The 19897-nt window shown below is 35.0% G+C and overlaps 1 protein-coding gene and 1 long non-coding RNA gene across 2 annotated transcripts; both read left to right on the top strand.

Annotated features, from left to right (window-relative positions):
* Positions 1 to 780: 780 nt before the first annotated feature.
* On the top strand, positions 781 to 7072 carry LOC112775717 (phospholipid:diacylglycerol acyltransferase 1). The gene is made up of 6 exons (XM_025819550.2): positions 781 to 1675; positions 3668 to 3890; positions 4116 to 4399; positions 4749 to 5058; positions 5438 to 5697; positions 6337 to 7072. The coding sequence occupies exons 1-6, from the start codon at positions 1191 to 1193 to the stop codon at positions 6818 to 6820; spliced, it is 2046 nt and encodes a 681-aa protein (XP_025675335.1). The 5' UTR covers positions 781 to 1190; the 3' UTR covers positions 6821 to 7072.
* Positions 7073 to 7690: 618 nt separating this feature from the next.
* Positions 7691 to 8919, top strand: LOC140181825 (uncharacterized). The gene is made up of 2 exons (XR_011877317.1): positions 7691 to 7806; positions 8677 to 8919. It is a non-coding gene; the product is annotated as an uncharacterized lncRNA (long non-coding RNA).
* Positions 8920 to 19897: the final 10978 nt, after the last annotated feature.

A 19897-nucleotide genomic window follows, 5' to 3' on the forward strand; every position in this document is an offset into this window, starting at 1 on the left:
TCACGTTTATTTGTTACTTTAAAATAAGTTACATCTAAGTACATTGAATTATAAATATAATAAAATTTAAAATAAAAACAGATAATAGACATAAAAATTAATAATTTATGTAAAAATTTGTTAATATTTTTGGTTTAAAATATTTATAACTTTTGAAAGAATTTATAATTTTTTAGAAAGAAATGAAACAGTGAAAAGAAAATTTATGTATAATTCATTAATTCATATTCTAATTATTTAATAAAATTTATTAATTTTGATTTAGTAAAATAATATGACTAATAAATGTTATAGTAAGAAATTTTATGTTTATTGCTCTTCTTAAACCATAAATCTCTAATCTCTTGTTAAATACTTAAACAGTTTCATATGTATATTTTGTATATAAAAATATTATGCGTATATTAAAATTAATTATTTATTTATAAATATATATTATATTTAATTTATTTTTAATATATATTTTATATTTTAATATGTATTTTATTAAAAAATTAAATTAAATTATCATCAAATAACCAATGAAATCTTGCCAGGTTGTCAAACTTTGGATTCGAGAAATAGATTCTGTGTTGTCAGTTGGCGCAGCCAATGACCACTCCTTCCCAGCTTCACGATAATAATATATTTTTATTTTTCTATTCTGCTCGCTTAAAAAAAAAATAAAAAAATCAACAATATTACATGTATATTTAAATTAATTATTAATATAAAATATATATTAAAAATAAATTAAATAATATACATATTTATATATAAATACATAATAATTAATTTTAATGGTAGATACAACTAGCGTTTTTTAAAAAACAATAAATAAAAGAATAAAACACAAATAATTTGTGACCACTTTCCCTTCACTAATTCAACGATGCTCTAACCACCAAACACGCTACTTCAATCTCTGCTTCAATACCCCGCTCAAGTTCTCTGAAAAATAATTAAACCGTTTCTCCTTACAGAGTTGACCAAGCTTACCAAACGGTTTCTTCATATTTCTTTTATTATTATTTAAACTAATTTCTGCTGAAAATTCAACTTCAGAGAAGAATAACGCAATCTCATCCGTTTCTAATTTTCTATACTCTGAAAAGGGAAATTGAAACAAAAGAAAAAAAGGAAAATAAGAAAATAAGTGATAAATTTTCTCGAGAAAGCTCTGGGCTAGAAACGAGTTTGGTAGTAAGAAAATGTCTTCAGTTCGACGGAGAAGAGGATCGGAAGCTCAGAGCAAAGAGATTCAAGCCGAAGAGAACAACAAAGAAGAAGAAGAAGAAAAAGAACACGGAGAAGATGACAATGATAAGAACAAGAAGAAGAAGAAGATGAAAGATGAGAAGAACAAGGAGAAACAAGAGAAGAAGAGGAAGTGGTCCTGCATCGATAGCTGTTGCTGGTTCGTAGGGTGCATTTGCACGGTGTGGTGGTTGATGCTGTTCTTGTACAAGCTGATGCCGGCTTCGCTGCCGCAGTATGTGACGGAAGCGATCACGGGGCCGTTGCCGGACCCGCCGGGGGTGAAGCTGAAGAAGGAGGGGCTCACGGCAAAGCATCCGGTGGTGTTCGTGCCCGGTATCGTCACCGGTGGGCTTGAGCTCTGGGAGGGACATCAGTGTGCTGAAGGACTCTTCAGGAAACGCTTGTGGGGTGGCACCTTTGGAGAAGTCTACAGGAGGTAATTTTTATTTTCAGGCGCACTTTTATTTTGTGTTTTATATTTCAATACCTAACTTTTTGTTTATAAATAGCATAGTTATTTGGAATTTGGGTTGAGAAAGTATTGGTTTTTGGCTTTTTTTTTTTAAATGATCTGTGAGTGAACTACCAAAATAGCATCCGTGACAAAATAAGGTAGTTTCATTCTTTTGGTAATTACTTTGTCACACAGTTGACACCAGCTGACATTGCTGAAAGAAGTTTTTGTTGTTTTGCTAGTAATAAAATCTTTGGAGTGCTGTTTTCACAAGTGTTATTTATTTATTTATTGGTTTCTTATGGTATCCACCGGTCTGACAAGCCAACGGATTGCTACATATACAAGATGAGATTCGAACCTTAGACACTTGTTTAAGTGGATGAGTGAGCTAACTAAATGTTATTTAGGCATGCTCTTTTCAAGGGCACAGGTTGACATGACCATGTTTTTCGGAACAGATTAAGCTGACTTAAGAGTTGTTTTATGTCTAACAGTCATACTTATATAGGTAACTAATGGAGAACTTTATGTATAAATGAGTGAGCAATTTAGGTACATGACTGATGAGTCCAGTGAACAAATTTTTATCCATTATTATTGACTACAACATCCATTCTTAATTGGAGAGAGAATGGAAAGACAGTGCAAGAGGATTTCAATCCTTGTTTGTGGTTGTGGATGTGACTTTTTTTTTTTGGGTAGGTGGTTAATGATATATATAACATGGTTTGGTTGTGGAAAGTAATTGATGAGAGGTCCTTTTATGAGGGACGGGTCATTCTTACAACAGATGCTGGGAGGGTTAGTCAGAATCAAGAAAACAAGACAATGTTAATGGTACTTCTTTGTTTTCTGTTTCCATTAATGATGAGGATGTTGATTGAAAGTAACACTGAAATAATCGGAGACATCTAAGCATTGATGATATTTGGATTGTAAGATATTCACTGAACATGTCACTTCAATGCAGATTTTTGGATTTTGTCACTTTATTTCTGTTGTTGGTGAAATCAGTCAATGAACAAAGGAATTAAAAGGGAATTTTCCTTTTATGGTCTTATTGACTGATTAGGAAATTGCCTTAAGATGATTAAACTTTTCCCTTTGAAGGTGGTGGTTGCTGGTTTTTCTTTTTTATATTAAATTATATTTATTTTAATTAACTTTTCATCCAAATATAAGTGTGCTTTCAAGATTTGTGTCCTGTTAAATAATGTACCATCAGGTCACTGTTTTTCCTTTAAACTTCTTAGTTCAAACTCTTGCAAAGAATTCAGATATTTTCAGGTGCCTTTCCTTGTACCTCAACTTTCATTAGCTATGCGTATGCCACAAAGAATCATTTAGGAAGAGACATATTTAATTACCAGATTTTGAGGGTCGGCAAGGACTTGTTTGGATCAGTTAATTGATGATCCTGAGTGCTTGATTGGAAGAATTTCAGTGGCTTTATTGGGTAGGTGGGAAGGAATATTAGTCTTGAAAGTATACCATGTCTTGATATTACTCCTATTCCTTACAAAGACAAATAATTTTTGGAGCACACATGGGTTGAAAGATGTTGCAAAAAGTTTTAACCATTCAGCAATATGGTCAACCATTGAACTTCTGATATAGGAAGTTCCAGAATTATTGGAATGCATTCTCAAAAAGCATACAAATTTGCATACATAACCTACTTTTAACTACTGAAGTAATCTTTTGATGGAATTGAATATTACAGAAGTGCAAGTTTTGCTCGTCTCTCCAATTACCCCAAATGACAAAAAATTGCATTTCAAATGTTCTTTTGTTTTACTTTAGTGTATCAAGTATGTATATTAAGTATTAGATAGTTTTCAAAATTTAACTTCTTACAAGCAATTAGTTCTCTCTTAACATGCACAACTTGACGTGCACTTTTGATACTTCTAAGTCACCATATATAGCCAAGAAATTACATATTTTATTTATTTTATGAATTTTTTCTAGACCTTCATGCTGGGCGGAGCACATGTCGCTCGACAATGAAACAGGATTAGATCCACCTGGCATAAGAGTGAGGCCTGTCTCTGGACTTGTAGCTGCTGATTACTTTGCCCCTGGATATTTCGTTTGGGCAGTCCTAATTGCTAACTTGGCTCACATTGGTTATGAAGAGAAAAGCATGTACATGGCTGCATATGATTGGAGAATATCATTTCAGAACACTGAGGTATTGCTGGGGGTTTATGTAACTTTTAATTTTGGAAGTAAAGGGAGGGAAGGCAAGGGATTGAAGTGTAAAGTGAAGTTTCAGTTCTTCTTCAAACCCTCTCTGTCTTCCCTTTCCCTCCAACACTTAACTCAAAAACAAGTTATCTGTCTGTAGTGTTGTGTAACACAAGGAAATTCATTGATTATGCGCCTATATTTTTTTATTGATAAACTAACTGGTCAGGTGCGTGATCGAGCACTAAGTCGGATAAAAAGCAATATAGAACTTATGGTTGCTACTAATGGTGGGAACAAGGCAGTTATTCTTCCACATTCAATGGGTGTATTATACTTTCTTCATTTTATGAAGTGGGTGGAAGCACCGGCACCAATGGGTGGTGGGGGTGGATCAGATTGGTGTTCCAAATATATAAAGGCAGTTGTAAACATTGGTGGACCATTTTTAGGTGTTCCCAAGGCTATAGCAGGTCTTTTCTCAGCTGAAGCCAGGGATATTGCTGTTGCCAGGTAAAGTCACTTACTAACTAACAATACGGTGATCATTTCACTTTGATGCACTGATACTTATTTATATTTTATTTTATATTGTCAATTTCGTATGTTATGCTATAACCATATCTTATCCTACTATTTTGAAACAATGTCCTATCCTCATATCCTACAAAACCAGCTTAGATATTTCTTCTCTCCCCTCTTTAGAACTTCTTCTTTTAATTACAGATTTTTTAAGGAAATATTCATGTCCACATTTAGAACTTATGTCTTTTCTCATGTTCATGCTATAGTGCTTTAATCTTTCTGGCCGGCCAAACTGTTAAATATCATGATGAAATTTTGTTCTCTTCTCATGTTCAAGGGCGCTTGCACCGGGGTTTTTAGATAATGATCTTTTTCGCCTTCAAACCTTGCAACATGTAATGAGGATGACTCGCACTTGGGACTCAACTATGTCAATGATACCAAGAGGCGGGGAAACTATATGGGGTGGTCTTGATTGGTCACCAGAGGAAGGCTATACCCCTAGCGAGAGAAAGCAAAACTCTAACAATACTCAGTTAACAGGCCAAGAAACAAATAAAACAAATGTTAACTATGGAAGAATGATATCATTTGGCAGAGATGTGGCAGAGGCACCTTCCACTGAGATTGAGATGACTGACTTTCGAGTGAGCCTATTTCTAAAGTTTTGATAATTAATAAGGAATCTTGGAATTTCTATAGCCTTGTTTGTTTGTTCAGATTTCTTGTTGCTAACTTGTTATTATTATCTTATTCAGTCTAATATTTTGATATGAAAAAGATTAGTTTGCTAAGAAAATGATCCGTCAAAGATTGATATTATCTTCTTGTACTTGAATGATTAGCTCCACATGAAAAATCCATCCAAAGTGAGAACCCCTTTTGTTAGCAAATCAATATTCGTATTTAAGACTACAAATGAAACTAATTTGTTAACAAATTAATCTTTCTTTCAAGGGCTAAAATGGTGATTTACACTTTTCCAGACAGTATCTGTATAGTTAATACAAAGTTTCTTGTTAACAGGGTGCCATTAAGGGTCATAGCGTTGCAAATACCTCTTGTCGCGATGTGTGGACCGAATATCATGACATGGGAGTTGAGGGAGTAAGAGCTGTCGCTGAACATAAAGTTTACACAGCTAGCTCAATTATAGACCTGCTTCAATTTGTTGCTCCAAAAATGATGGCCCGTGGAAGTGCACATTTCTCTTATGGAATTGCTGACAACTTGGATGATCCTAAATATCAACACTACAAATATTGGTCAAACCCCTTGGAGACAAAGTAAGTAGTTTTGTCGCTCCACATTATTGAGTTATGATTGTTTGGAAGAATCATCAATTTGGTCCCCAAAAGATCAAAATGTTGATAATTTAATACACTTGTTAAGGATACCACAAATATGAAATTTTAATAGAAAACATAATTTTTTAAAGTTTTCAATGCATTGAGCACATTTATCATGCATAGAAAGTGTAAAATAGCCTTCTATTTTAACAGTCTCAACCAATGTTCTTATGACATTCTTTAGCTAAATCCCAAACTATATACATTGACAAATTAGTCCTTAAGAGATCAATTTGCAAGCAAATTAGTCCCTAAAATGTCTTTTGTTAACACTAACCAAATTCAATAGTAATAACATCGTTCATCATTAGAGTACTGTGGACTAATTAAATATCATTTAGGAACTAATTTGTTATACACATTTCTGAATTTGGTGTTTGGTGGTACCATTCCAAAATAAATTAGCTTCTTCGTGGTATTACTTGAATAATTATTATTGGTTGACTCTTGACTGCATCTTACTTAACATATGGGGTCTAGACTAAAACAATTTTCAACATCTATCTTCCATCTTATCCACCCTCCCAATCGGATGCTCTACCTTTTGCTATTCTAATATTTCAAATCTTTATGCAGACTACCAAATGCTCCAGACATGGAAATCTTCTCCATGTATGGAGTAGGCTTACCAACAGAAAGAGCCTATATTTACAAGTTATCTCCCTATGCTGAGTGCTACATTCCGTTTGAAATAGATACCACAGCAGAAGGTCCTGATGAAGCTAGCTGTCTGAAGGGTGGAGTCTATACTGTCGATGGTGATGAGACCGTGCCGGTTCTAAGCACGGGCTTCATGTGCGCGAAAGGTTGGCGCGGGAAAACCAGATTCAACCCTTTTGGGATTAAGACTTACATTAGAGAATATGAGCATTCTCCTCCAGCAAACTTTCTAGAAGGCAGGGGGACACAAAGTGGTGCCCATGTTGATATAATGGGAAATTTTGCATTGATTGAGGATGTTATAAGGGTGGCGGCAGGGGCCAAAGGAGAAGATCTGCAAGGCGATCAAGTGTATTCCGACATCTTTAAATGGTCTGAGAAAATTAAGTTACGCCTGTGAATTTCAATGGAAACTCTGGAACCGGTAGATGTGATCATGTTCAGTTTTTGATGGGATGGCATTCAGAAGTTGTGGCTTAGCTGATGAAAAACTGGCTCTATCCATGGAAGGATATTCAAATTGGTTGATTAGAAGGGTATGCATTGATTTGTATGTATTGTAATAAAATTGAGCATTTTATTTGTCATCTTCAATGGATATCGTGGCTAATAAAATAAAAGTGGGGACAGAGGTGGTGGTGTTACGTGTTAACCAAGTTATAGCGGGGTGGAACTTGAGAGTTAAGAGCCCCATTGGTCCATAATCACTTTTCATGGTTCTTTACCAAAAAAAAAAGTGTAAATGACACAACTGATCCTCAAGATTTTGCAAAATAGCATTCCACTCTATTTTTTAACTAAAAATGATATCCCCTCATTCTGTTTAATCTTAATATTTACTCTAATTTTTTTTATCAAAAATATAAAAGGGAAATCACCAAAAACTACCCGAAAAGTTGTGTTAGACAAAAAAAATCCATAATTGAAATTAGACCCATTTGAAAAGTTTCAAAAGTAATTTTTGTGAGTTTTTGACTTATGAAAAATAATAGTATTAATGTTTGGTGTAATTTTCAAAACTAAATTGTAATTTTTTAAAAAGCTATTAAGAGCTTATAGAAAAGTTAAAAAAATTACTTCTTTCATAATAAAATGTTTTTTAATCACATTTTTTTTAAATACGCATTTTTAGAACTAAAAACTCAAATACAAAATAACTTATTTATAAGTTACTTTTAATATAACCATTTATTTTTTACCCAAATTGAGCCCTAGTCTCTAACTCCTACAACTTGATCATTTGATAAAATTGACTAATAATAAACTCTAGTTCCTTTTTGTTAATAGGTGTCGAGGGAAGTTCAAATGGTGAAACTCGGATTTTGACAATTTCAAAGTTTGTTACCACAATTGAAGTCAGCGAATCTTGAGTAAGGCTCACAATGGGTAAGTAGAGTAGGATAGAGTTTGGATCCAATTCTGATCTTACCTGCAAATTGAGATTTTTATATAAACTCAATCATATTTTGTTTGTGGGTTAAGAATATCTCAATCATAATCTTATCTGTTTTTAATCCGCGGGTATCCAATCCTATCCGGATTATAAAAAAGATGTAATATTATTATATAACTTGATGATAATTTAAAATAGAACTGATTTTTATGTTAAAAAAAATATATTAAATTATTAAGATCTTCTTTTTAATAGTTAAAGATATTTTGCATTTAGTGAGAAATCTTTAATTTAACATCCACAATTTACATACCTGCGATTAAATTGCATGTTGTCATCCCTAACCCTGAGTGTGTGATTAGATTGCTTGGATTGAACGATTTCATGATACATATCTTGATCAATTTGTCCATATTATTAGAATTTTATGTGGTGAATTTATATTGACGGTTGGCTTTTATTATTGTAAAAGCCTCTATTAATGTTTAAATTTTTTATAATTAAGACTTGATCATTATAGAAAAAGATCTATATTTCTATTTAATTTTCTTGATCGCTAATAGATTTATCACGTGCCACTTTTAAAAAATTCGACAGAATATGTATTTTTAAATACTAAATTCTCACACTAATATTATCCCTCAACTACTTTATTCGTACAGTAATCATAAGCTTCAAAGATGGACATACATTGCTATTAATCTATATTCCTATTGTATTGGTATTCTAACTCTTATTATAGATTCCACAAATTCCACATACTTAACGTTTGGATACGAAATTTATGTCTCTTTTTTGTTTGTTTTTGGATTTGGAAAATTAAGATTTAATTTGAAACATCACCTTTTTGTTTTTGTTTTTAGGGGATGAATCTTCTTTTATGAAGTATGGAACTTGAGTTGAATGATTGCTTTTGTCAGTCTCTCTTGACAAGCACCACCCTCACGGCCTCACCAATCAAAAGAGTCACTGCCATACGGATTCTCACCCATCAAATCATTTGCTCAAGTAACTCCTTGAATATTAAATTTGTATAATAGTAGACATTAGATAATCACACAATAATGCATTTAATTTATAAAAAATAATTTACCCTTTATTACTAACGTTCTTGCTGGATTGCTTTTTTAGTTCTTTTTTTGTGTATTAATATAATTTTAATATATCTAATTTTAAAAATTCTAACTATATTATACTTGCCGTACAGAGTCAGTCCCAAATCCGAATAAAGGAGGGTTGTGTTAGGTCTTCGACAGCCAACATAACAACTTAGTCGAATCTTCATGACATGGATCAAAGATGTTATTGCGCTAAAGCTAGATCGTTGTCCGGAAGCAATGCGCTGTATGACTCATGTACAATGTCAAATGAGTAAGAGCCGCGACATCGAGGGTTCTTGCGTTTTCGTGAACGGACGAGGGTAAATAAGTTAGTTCACAAAGAAAAAGATAAAAGTCGGGGCGACAGAAAGTTAAGATTTGGGACATGGAACATAGGCACTCTAACAGAAAAATCTATGGAGGGGGTCGATACCATGACAAGGAAAAAGATTAACATCATGTGCCTACAAGAAACAAAATGAGTTGGTGCGAATGCTAGGGAGTTAGATACTACGGAAAAGGTGAAGAATAGGAATGTGGTAGGTATTATCGTGGATAAGCAGTGGAAGAAAGACGTAGTGGATGTCAAGAGGGTGGGGAGATCGGATCATCTATATCAAACTTGTGGTGGAAGGAAGTACTTTTCATGTGATTAGCGCCTATGCACCACAAATGGGTTCGGAAGAGCAACACAAGATAAGATTTTGGAAGGATCTCGAGAGTTTGGTCTAAGACATACCTTCGGGAGATAAGATTGTTTTAGGAGAAGATTTAAATGGTCATGTTCAAAGAGAAGTGACTGGGTATAGAAGTATTCATGGAGGTCATAGTTTTGGGGTAGTCAATACCGAGGGTAAAACTATTTTGAACTTTTTCTCAACCTTTGATCTCCTCATCGCAAATACATGTTTTAAAAAGAGAGACGAACATCTTATAACCTATAAGAGTGACATAACAAGTTCTCAAATCGACTTCTTCTTGTTAAGGAGAGTTGACCGAAAATTTTGCATTAATTGTAAAATTATTCCAGGAGAGAGTTTAACAACACAACATAGGATGCTTGTCATGAATTTTTGCGTTGAGCAAAAGTTGAGGAAAAGACATCATATGAAAAATCCAAGGACGAGGTGGTGACAGATGAAAGGTGAGGAACAAAGAAGCTTCCTAAGACGGGTAGAAGAAGAGGCAAAGTGGGATGGGAACGGAAGCGCAGAGAAGATGTGAAGAGAGATGATAGAAATTATTAGAAGAACAGCAAAAGAAAATTTTGGTGAATTTAGAGGGATAGGACCAAGAGACAAGGAGTCCTGGTGGTGGAATGCGAGTGTATAAGAAAAGATAAAAGCAAAAAGCGTGTGCTTTAAAGAGTGGTCTTTGTGCCGCAATGCAGATAATTGGAAAAATATAAAGCGGCTAAGAAAGAAACAAAAGTGGCTGTAAGCGAAGCAAGAACAAGAGCATATGAGGGTCTCTACCAATTCTTAGGCACGAAAGAAGGAGAAAAAAGTATATATAGAATCGCAAAGAACCGTGAAAGAAGAACGAGAGACTTCGATCAGGTTAAGTGCATAAAGAATAAAGACGAGGAGGTGTTAGTTCAAGAGGAGAAGATCAATGAAAGGTGAAAGAGCTACTTCTATGAGTTATTTAATGAAAGACAGAAGACTCTTCCGAGCCTTGGTCGGTTATGCACGAGGGAAGAAGATCAAAACTTCGAATACTATCGAAGGATTAGAGACTTCGAAGTAAAAGAGGCTCTAAAGCGGATGAAAAATGGTAGGACAGTAGGACCCGATAATATCTCAATTGAAGTTTGGAAGGACCTTGGAGAGAAATGCGTCAGTTGGTTAACCAAGCTTTTTAAGGTCTAAGAAGATGCCAGATAAGTGGAGAAAGATCACCTTGGTACCTATCTATATGAGTAAAGGGGATATACAAAGTTGCAAAAACTATAGAGGGATCAAGCTCATAAGCCATACCATGAAGTTATGGGAAAGGGTGAAAGAACAGAGACTGAGACAAGAGACACAAGTAACAGAGAATCAATTTGGTTTCATACCAGGCAAATCCACCACTGAAACGATATACCTGTTAAGAAGGATGATAGAGAGGTATCGTAGTAATAAAAAGGATCTACATATGGTGTTTATTGATTTGGAAAAAGCGTACGATAGGGTACCAAGGGAGGTCTTATGGAAGATTTTAGAAAAACAAGAGAGTAAGGATCGCATATATTCGGGCAATTAAAGACATGTATGATAGAGCTACAGCTAGTGTGAAAACTCAAGATGGTGTAATAGAGAAATTTCTTATTGGTATAGGATTACACCAAGAATCATCCTTAAGTCCATACCTTTTCACATTAGTCTTAAAAGTACCCACAGAGCATATCCAAAAGCCTGTACCATGGTGCATGCTTTTTGCCGATGATATCATCCTTATAGGAGAGTCAAGAAAAGACCTAAATAAGAAGTTGGAGTTATGGAGAGAAGCTCTAGAAGTGTATGGTCTGCGCATAAGCTGTAATAAGACGGAATATATGGAATGTAAGTTCGGCCTGCGAAGGAAAAACCCTAATATAGAGGTGAAGATTGGAGATAACATCCTACGAAAAGTTAAGAGTTTTAAGTATCTTGGGTGCATCATACAGAATAATGGAGAGATTGAACAGGATGTAAATCATATGATCCAAGCAGGTTGGTCAAAATGGCAGAGTGCATCTAATTTTATATGTGACAAAAAGTGCCTTTAAAACTTAAAGGTAAATTCTATTGCACTACTATCAGACCGGCTATGTTTTATGGTACAGAGTGTTAGGCGGCCAAACGGGAGCACAAACATAAGTTAAGTGTAGCAGAGATGAAGATATTGAGATGGATAAGTGGTCATACGCGATTGGATAGAATAAGGAATGAAGATATAAGAGAGAGAGAGAGAGAGAGAGAGAGAGAGAGAGAGAGTTGGAGTAGCATCTATTATGGAAAATATGGTAGAATCGCCTCTCAGGTGATTCGAACATGTGAGAAGAAGACTGACAGAACACCCAGTCAAGAGGGTGGATGAGATGGAAGATGGACAAGGGGAGAAAGGCAGAGGAAGACCTAAGAAAACCATCTATGAGGTGGTCAAACGAGATCTACATGTAAATGATCTCTCTATAGACTTGATACATGATAGAGCTCAATGGCGTCATTTGATTCATGTAACCGATCCTACCTAGTGGGACAAGGCTTTGTTGTTGTTGTTGTTGTTGTTGTTGTTGTTGTTATAATTTAAAAAATGTTTAATATAAGCATGCAAGGGATTTGTAGATCCTATTTTTCCGAGGTAATGTTTTTATGTGAAACCAAAAATATTACTTTGATTATTCGAGCTCATTGTAGCAAAACAGGTTTCAAACAATGTCATTGTATGGACCTAAGAGAGAGTGCTAGAGAACTAGTGTTGACATGGAAAGAAACAGTGGATGTGACAGTTATGAATAGTGAGGGTTTCTTTATTCAATTTTGCTGGACAGACCAGACTAACCAACAAATATGGGATGTGGTGGCAGTGCATCTGCATATAGCCGAACAGAATAGAGTTGAACAATTCAATAGAATCACCAAAATAAGAGTTGGAGACAACAATCATTTTCTAGTGATAGGTGACTTTAACATAATCTCAGCTTTTTACGAGAAAGAAGGAGGAAGAATGAAATCAGCATCTTCAGTCAATGACTTCAACAATTTTATCAATGATGGGAAATTGGTAGATCTAGGCTATCAGGGCAGCAAGTACACTTGGAGTAATAGACAATTTGAAGGGAACCTCATTAGAGAACAACTGGATAGAGCTCTAGTATCTCATTCACTCAGATCAGCCTACTCGAATGCTACAGTTATCCACTTAGAAGATACATGTTTGGATCACCGCCCCCTGCTGCTATTGTCAGAAGTTGATGGTAGAAAATTAAAGAGACGATTTCGATTTCAAGAAAGATAGTGTGAGAGTGAAGAACTTATGAACCTTGTGAAATAGGCATGGCAAGTTCAAGTAAAAGGGTCCCCAATGTTCAATTTTTTCAGCAAGCTCAAGACTTTTAGGCATTTGATTGTCAATTGGTAATGATCAACCACTAGTAATACCAAAGAGATGATTAAAGAGTTGCAAAAAGACCTGGAAGTGGAAAAAGAAAAAGGGGTAGAAGCAGATAAGCTAAAGATTCTTCAAAAAGAAGTTGAACTGGAAGAGACATACATGAATGAGGAGCGCTATTGGAAGAAAAAAGTCTCGTGTTCAATGGTTAAAATGGGGGGGGGGGGAGGGATCAAAACACCAAGTATTTTCATGAAAAATTCCAAAGTCAAAGCAGAAAGAACAAAATTCATAGGCTGACTGATAATTCGGGTACCAGCCACTCAGACCCAAACTGTATTGCTCTGACTGCAATTGAGTATTATCAACAATTGTTCAACACTTCAAACCCATGATCAACAGCTCAAGAATTGCTTAATATGGAAACTACAGTGGACGCTGAAATGAATTGAAGATTAACTAGAAGATTCTTAGAAGAAGAGATAAAAAAGGTCACATTTTCTATAAATCCTTCCTCTGCACCGGGAGACGATGGCTTCACAGCTAAGTTCTTTCAGCACTACTAGAAAATCATTAAGAAGGACTTAGTTGAGGCGGTGTGGAGCTTCTTTTAAAGAGGCAAAATGCTTCGGGCTCTGAACTATACTCAAATTTGCTTAATTCCTAAGGTGCCAAATACAGATTCTATGAGTCAAATTAAACCCATCAGTCTAAGCCCGGTCTTCTATAAGGTAATTTCTAAGATTCTAGTTCATCATATGCAAGGAATTCTTTCTAAGATAATCAGTGACAATCAAAGTGCTTTCATTAAGGGTAGATTAATAAGTGACAACATATTGATTGCTCGTGAGCTAATGCATTTTCTCAAAAATAAAAGCTATGGGAATCAGAAAATAGCATTGAAATTAGACATGAGTAAGGCGTATGATAGAGTAGAGTGGTGTTTTGTTTGGGAGATAATGAAGAAACTGGACTTTTACATAAAAAAATAAATTGATTGGATAAAGGAGTGTGTTACATCAGTGTCCGACTCTATTATTGTGGATGGTCAACCACATGGTTTCTTTAAGCCATGTAGGGGATTGAGACCAGACGATCCTCTTTTCCCCTATCTTTTCCTAATTTGTGTAGAAGGGATTTCCCAACTGCTCCACAAAGGAGGACAAAGAGGTGATTTCACGGGATTAAGACCGAATAATAGATGTCTAACAATCAGCCACTTATTCTTTGCAGATAACTCTATCATTTTTTATGAAGTAAACGCTACTGAATGTCAGAAGATGATTGAAGCGTTGAATACCTATAGCGAACTAAGTGGTCAGACCATTAATCTTAACAAATCTTCCCTCTTCTTCAGCAGAAATACTACTATACAGAACCGCGACACCTTATCATAAATACTCCATAGTCCTCATGTGGGTAACCAGAATAAATATCTTATGCTGCCGGCAGTTATTCACATATCCAAAAAACAAACTTTTAGCTATACAAGGTGGAATGGAAGTTACAGACATGGAATAGGTCCTTGCTTTTGGTTAGTAGGCGGGAGGTATTGATTAAAGCAGTGGCCACTGCTATTCCAATATACAATCTGAGCTATTTTCGACTTCCTGACTCACTCCTAGAAGAAATTCAGAGGCATCTTATGAGGTACTGGTGGGGACAGCGGGAAAATAAAAGGAAACTGTAATGGATAAGATGGGACATTGTCTACAGGGATAAGATGTAAAGTGGAATAGGGTTTAAAGATCTAAAGGCCTTTAATATAGCTATGCTAGCAAAATAGGGCTAGAGAATTCTTAAAAAACCTAATTCACTACTCAGCAGAATATATAAAAGCAGATATTTTAGGTATTCCAACTTTCTAAAAGCTTCAACAGGATACAATCCATCATGGGTCTAGAGAAGTCTGTTAGAAGAAAGAAAAATCCTAGAAAAAGGTCTAATTTAGAGGGTTGGTAGAGGTAACTAGATTCACTATGAGGATTTTTGGCTAAAAAATTTTAATGCTATCTCAACTCACCAAACAAGAGGCCCAAAACCAGAGTTACAGTGGGTCAATCAACTCATAGACAATAATAGATCATGGAGAACAGAACTAATTAGAGACAATTTTCAGACAGACATAATAACAACAATACTACAAACGGAAATTAAAAGAAAAGGAGAAGATTACATTACCTGGAAGCATGAGAAGAACGGGTATTATTCGGTCTCCACCGAATACAAGGTTGCCTTCCAGCTGTTCCATCTCCCAATCGAACACCTCCCTGAGCAATGTAGAGTGTATCCTCCATTTGGGATCTTCAATGTCCACCCAGGGGTGGAGCTAGATGAAATATTAAAGGGGACAAAAAATATTTACACAATAAAACAAGACTAAATAAAATTTTAAGTGGGACTAAACTGAAATTTACATATAATTTACATGTAAAAAATTAAAATTAGAAGGGTCATTGCCCCTTTTCCCACTATGTGGCTCCGCCATTGTGTCCACCCAAAGTGAGAGTTTTGCTATGGAAAGTTTGCCAAAACGGTCTACCGGTGCGCCATTAGTTGAAGAACAGATTCCCGACAATCGAAGATTTCTGCCCTAGGTGTGAAAAGTTGGAAGAAATAGTAAGCCATTGTCTAATCGGATGCCCTTTTGATAAGAAGGTGTGAAGCCAAGCTAATATCACTGCTACGATGGATGGTGATGACGTCGTCGAATTCTAGCGGTGGTGGCATAGAATGAGCGAGGACACAAAGCGAAGACCCCACTAGAGATGATAGCAAACATTGATAGCCACAATCACCTGGAAACTATGGCAAGACCGCAATCTTCGAATCTTTGAGAAGCAAGCCTCCTTCTCTGATCTCCTCCTCCTTCTGTGAACAGTACCAAAAAACTCACTCCAATTAACTCCTCTTCAATGCTACTTCATTAAATTCTCATTCCTTTTCTTTAGTGTGTTTTCTTATCATGTGTTTTGTGGATACCCCTCTTTTAGGTTTGTGGTAGTCCTATCTGGACCCAAACTATGTATTCATTTATTATATTTTATGAAATGGAATATATCTAACTTGGACAAAAAAAAAAGAGTAATATCCTAAATAAGTCTCCAAAAAATTAGTTGTCCAATACAAAACAATAATATTATGATAATAGTATCTTTCATAATTTATCATATAAGTCAGATATGTTTCTTAAAATTTTTTTATAAGTCAGATAAATCATTTAAACATCGTTGTTTATGTATATACAGGAACCAAAGTTGGGAACGAATCTGTCCACTCAAAATGACGTCATTTGAAGTTGTCAAAAGTCGTATTTATCATGTGTACAAGGGACTAAATTGTCCTGAGAGCGATGCATATTACTTTACCTGACACATCACAACATTAACCTCCATGTAGGAGAGAGAGTATGGTCTTTGCAGGCTAAACCTGGCGTGCAGACGTATTTGGCATATTTATAAGGATCTTGAGGACTAGGGTAGAAATGGGCAAAGTCGAGCCGAGCTTTAGCTTTGATGAGTCTGAACTATATTGTAAATAGATAGCTCAAGTGTAGATCTGTTATCTCTCATAAGTATTTTTTCAGACTCGGGCACGGCCTATTTAAAGTCTGATAAGCCCACGAGCCTATTTAAAAAGTATGTTTGGTGAATTATAACTCAAAACAATAAACTTAAAAATTATACATTGACATTAAATGCATTTTAAAATTTATAATTCATAATTTGTAAAGTATAATTCATTTATATATTAATCATTAGTCACATATCATAATCATATTTATAATTTATAATTTTTTTTTGAACAAAAAAATTACAATCATAACGAATCTTGACCATTGATTCTTTTTAGTTTTGTTTTGTGTTTAATATAAGTGAATACTTAAAAGTCTAAATTAAGAATAATTTATTTTTACAAAAAAAATATTTTAACGAATCGATCCAATAAGTTTCATAGTTTTTTTAAGCCTTGGCCTAACCTTTTTAACTAATAAGCTTTACAAAAGTTCAAACCTAACTTGTTTATTAATAAAACGAGTCAAATCGAGTCAAACCTAAAATGTGCCGAATCACGAGCCCACAAAAATAACCATTTTTTTTTATAAAAAGACATATATCTTTTTCATTTATGTGGTATCTTATTTGATTTTTCCTGATCCAAGTTTTTTATTTCCATTCTTCAATCTTGTTCCCTCCTCTTTCTGATTCTTCCTAATTCTAATTTTTTTTATCTTAATTTTTTTTATTTTCAATTCAACAATATTTTTCTGTCCCTCAATTTTAACAATTCCAAATTCTTCACTCGGTACCTCAATTCAACCGATTTGAATATGTGAAGAATATGTTTGTTTAAGAAAAATATTTTTTATTTAAATAACATAAAACAAAATTATTTTTCGATATGTAATTATTGAAAGAAATTAAATAAGTTTGAATAATAATAACAATAATATTAATATACCAAAATTACAGTTGATTAGTTAGTTAATTAAACATATTGCTCGTGCTGACATCGATGCTATGAAGTGGCCTCAACTTTTTGAAAGTTTGTTGCATGTCAGAATATATTAGGATTAATTAACATTTATTAGAATTATTTAGTATATCTAAATATTTATTATAGAATATTACGTTTTTATTATTACGATTCTCTTAACACTTATAAATACCCTTTTATATTTTATCATTTCAGACAATTTGAATACACTCAATAATACACAAATCCTTTCTCTAGTTTAGTCTCTTGTTTCTAACATGGGATCAGAGCCATGGTATCCTCCTTGAGGAGGATAGATTATTTTTCTTCTGGTGAAATCACTGTATTTTTTATATTTTTCTTCGGTGCCATTTTTTTTCCTTCTCTTTTGTCAATGCTTTGATGCTTTCTCACCTAACCGATTAGCTCATTCACTACTTACTTATTATCATGGAGAAACCATATATTTTTCGTCATCTTCCGATATTTTGCCATCTCTTTATACTTTGTCACTTTTTTAGCAATTTTCTGGCAGTTCGCCACCTTTTTAGCAGTTTTTTCGACAATTGGCCACTGTTCTAGCAGTTCCGTCTATGTTTTCTTGTGACAGTTCCATATGTGTTTCTTTGTGGCAGTTCCGTCTACATTTTCTTTAGACAGTGGCAGTTTCGTCTGCGCTTCCTTCAGATAGCGGCAGTTTCTTCTGCGCTTCCTTCTAGCAGTTTTGTCTGTGCTTCCTTCAAACAGCGACAGTTCCATCTGCGCTTCCTTCAGACAGTGGTAGTTCCATCTGCGTTTCCTTCTGACAGTTCTCTACATCCAATTTATTAGTTTATGCATTTTTTTATTTCGTTGTTTTAAATAGGGATAAGTACTTTTTTCGTCCCCAAGGTCTAGGGTCAAAATCAATTTCGTCCTTAATATTTTTTTGTTATTAAAATCATCCTCAACGTTACAAAACGTTATAAAATCGTCCTTTTCTATTTTTTGGACCAAATTACCCTTAACTATTAATAAAAATAATATTAAAAAAATAAAACCCCACCCCACCCACACCCAGCATCTCTTCGTCTCTCCCCCCACCCCAAACTCACCCCCAATTTCCCTTCCTCCTACTCTCTGACTCTCCACCCCAAATCCCATCCCATCATTATCATCATCATCAGTTCCCACTCCCTCACCCCTCACTGTAACTCCCACCCCCTCACGCCACTCCATCACCCCCTCATCCCCTCACCATAACCCCCACCCCTCATGCTGTTGTTTGGGCTGCCTCGGAGGTGCACCCGCCGCTGCCCCTGCGTCCAACCCGCCACCGCCGGCCGTCACAAGCTTGCATGGAGGCACTGCCGCTGCCGTCCAGCTCCTGACCCTCCCGACCCTCCGCCACTGCCTCTGCTTTTCTGCTTTTGCTTTCTACCTTCTACTTCTACTTCTGTTTCTATTTTTATTTTTGTTGTTGTTTCACTATTGTTGATTTACCCTTCACAATTGTTGTTATTAATTTATTATTAGTGATACTGATTCTGATTATAGTAAATTAGTAATTGCTTCTGATTATAGTAATTGCATAATGATGATTTGGCTATGGTGGCAGTGGTGATGGTGGTGAGGAAAGGGAGAGTGAGGAGGTGCGAAGGGAAAGAGGTGATGGTGAAGAGTAGAAGAAGATTGGCCAAGGCTTCCTTCTCTTTCTCTGTTCTTCGTTCTTCCTATTTTTCTTTTTTCTTTTTTTAATTTTTGAAGAACATATACATGATTGATGATGGATTGTTGCTAATTTTGTGATTATTTTGTGATTGATGTTGTTTTTGAATTTTTATTTATTTTGTAGTTAGGGGTAAATGATGAGGGAGAGTAAGAGTCTTGGGGAGGGAGGGAGAGAGAAAGAGGCTTGGTGACGAAGAAGGGAGTAAGAGGTTTGGTGATGAAGAAGGGAATTGGGGGTTACTGGGTTAGTGGTGATGAAGAAGGGGGTGAGGGGGTGAGAGGGGTGAGAGGTGGGGATTACGGTGAGGGAGTTGGGGGGTTAGGTTTTGTTTTAATATTTTAACTATTTTTATTATTTAATAAGGGTAATTTGGTAAAAAAAATAAAATTGAAGTAGAAAAGGACGATTTTATAACATTTTGTAACGTTGAGGATGATTTTAATAAGAAAAAAAGGTCGATGACGATTTTGATTTTGACCCCAGACCTTGGGGACGAAAAAAGTACTTATCCCTTTTAAATAAGTTTCAAAGAAGGAGATGTCATAATATATTAGGATCAATTAGCATTCATTAGAATTATTTAGTATATCTAAATATTTATTATAGAATATTACGTCTTTATTATTACGATTCTCTTAACACCTATAAATGCCCTTTTATATTGTATCATTCTAGACAACTTGAATACACTCAATAATACACAAATTATTTCTCCAGTTT

The sequence above is a fragment of the Arachis hypogaea genome, chromosome 19 (genome assembly GCF_003086295.3).
Source record: "Arachis hypogaea cultivar Tifrunner chromosome 19, arahy.Tifrunner.gnm2.J5K5, whole genome shotgun sequence".
Lineage (NCBI taxonomy): Eukaryota > Viridiplantae > Streptophyta > Magnoliopsida > Fabales > Fabaceae > Arachis > Arachis hypogaea.

Coding starts and splice junctions, on each gene's coding strand:
- LOC112775717 (XM_025819550.2), top strand. CDS start 1,191: ATGTCTTCAGTTCGACGGAGAAGAGGATCGGAAGCTCAGAGCAAAGAG. Junction 4,400..4,748: donor AGGGATATTGCTGTTGCCAG/GTAAAGTCACTT, acceptor CTCATGTTCAAG/GGCGCTTGCACCGGGGTTTT. Junction 5,059..5,437: donor TTGAGATGACTGACTTTCGA/GTGAGCCTATTT, acceptor TCTTGTTAACAG/GGTGCCATTAAGGGTCATAG.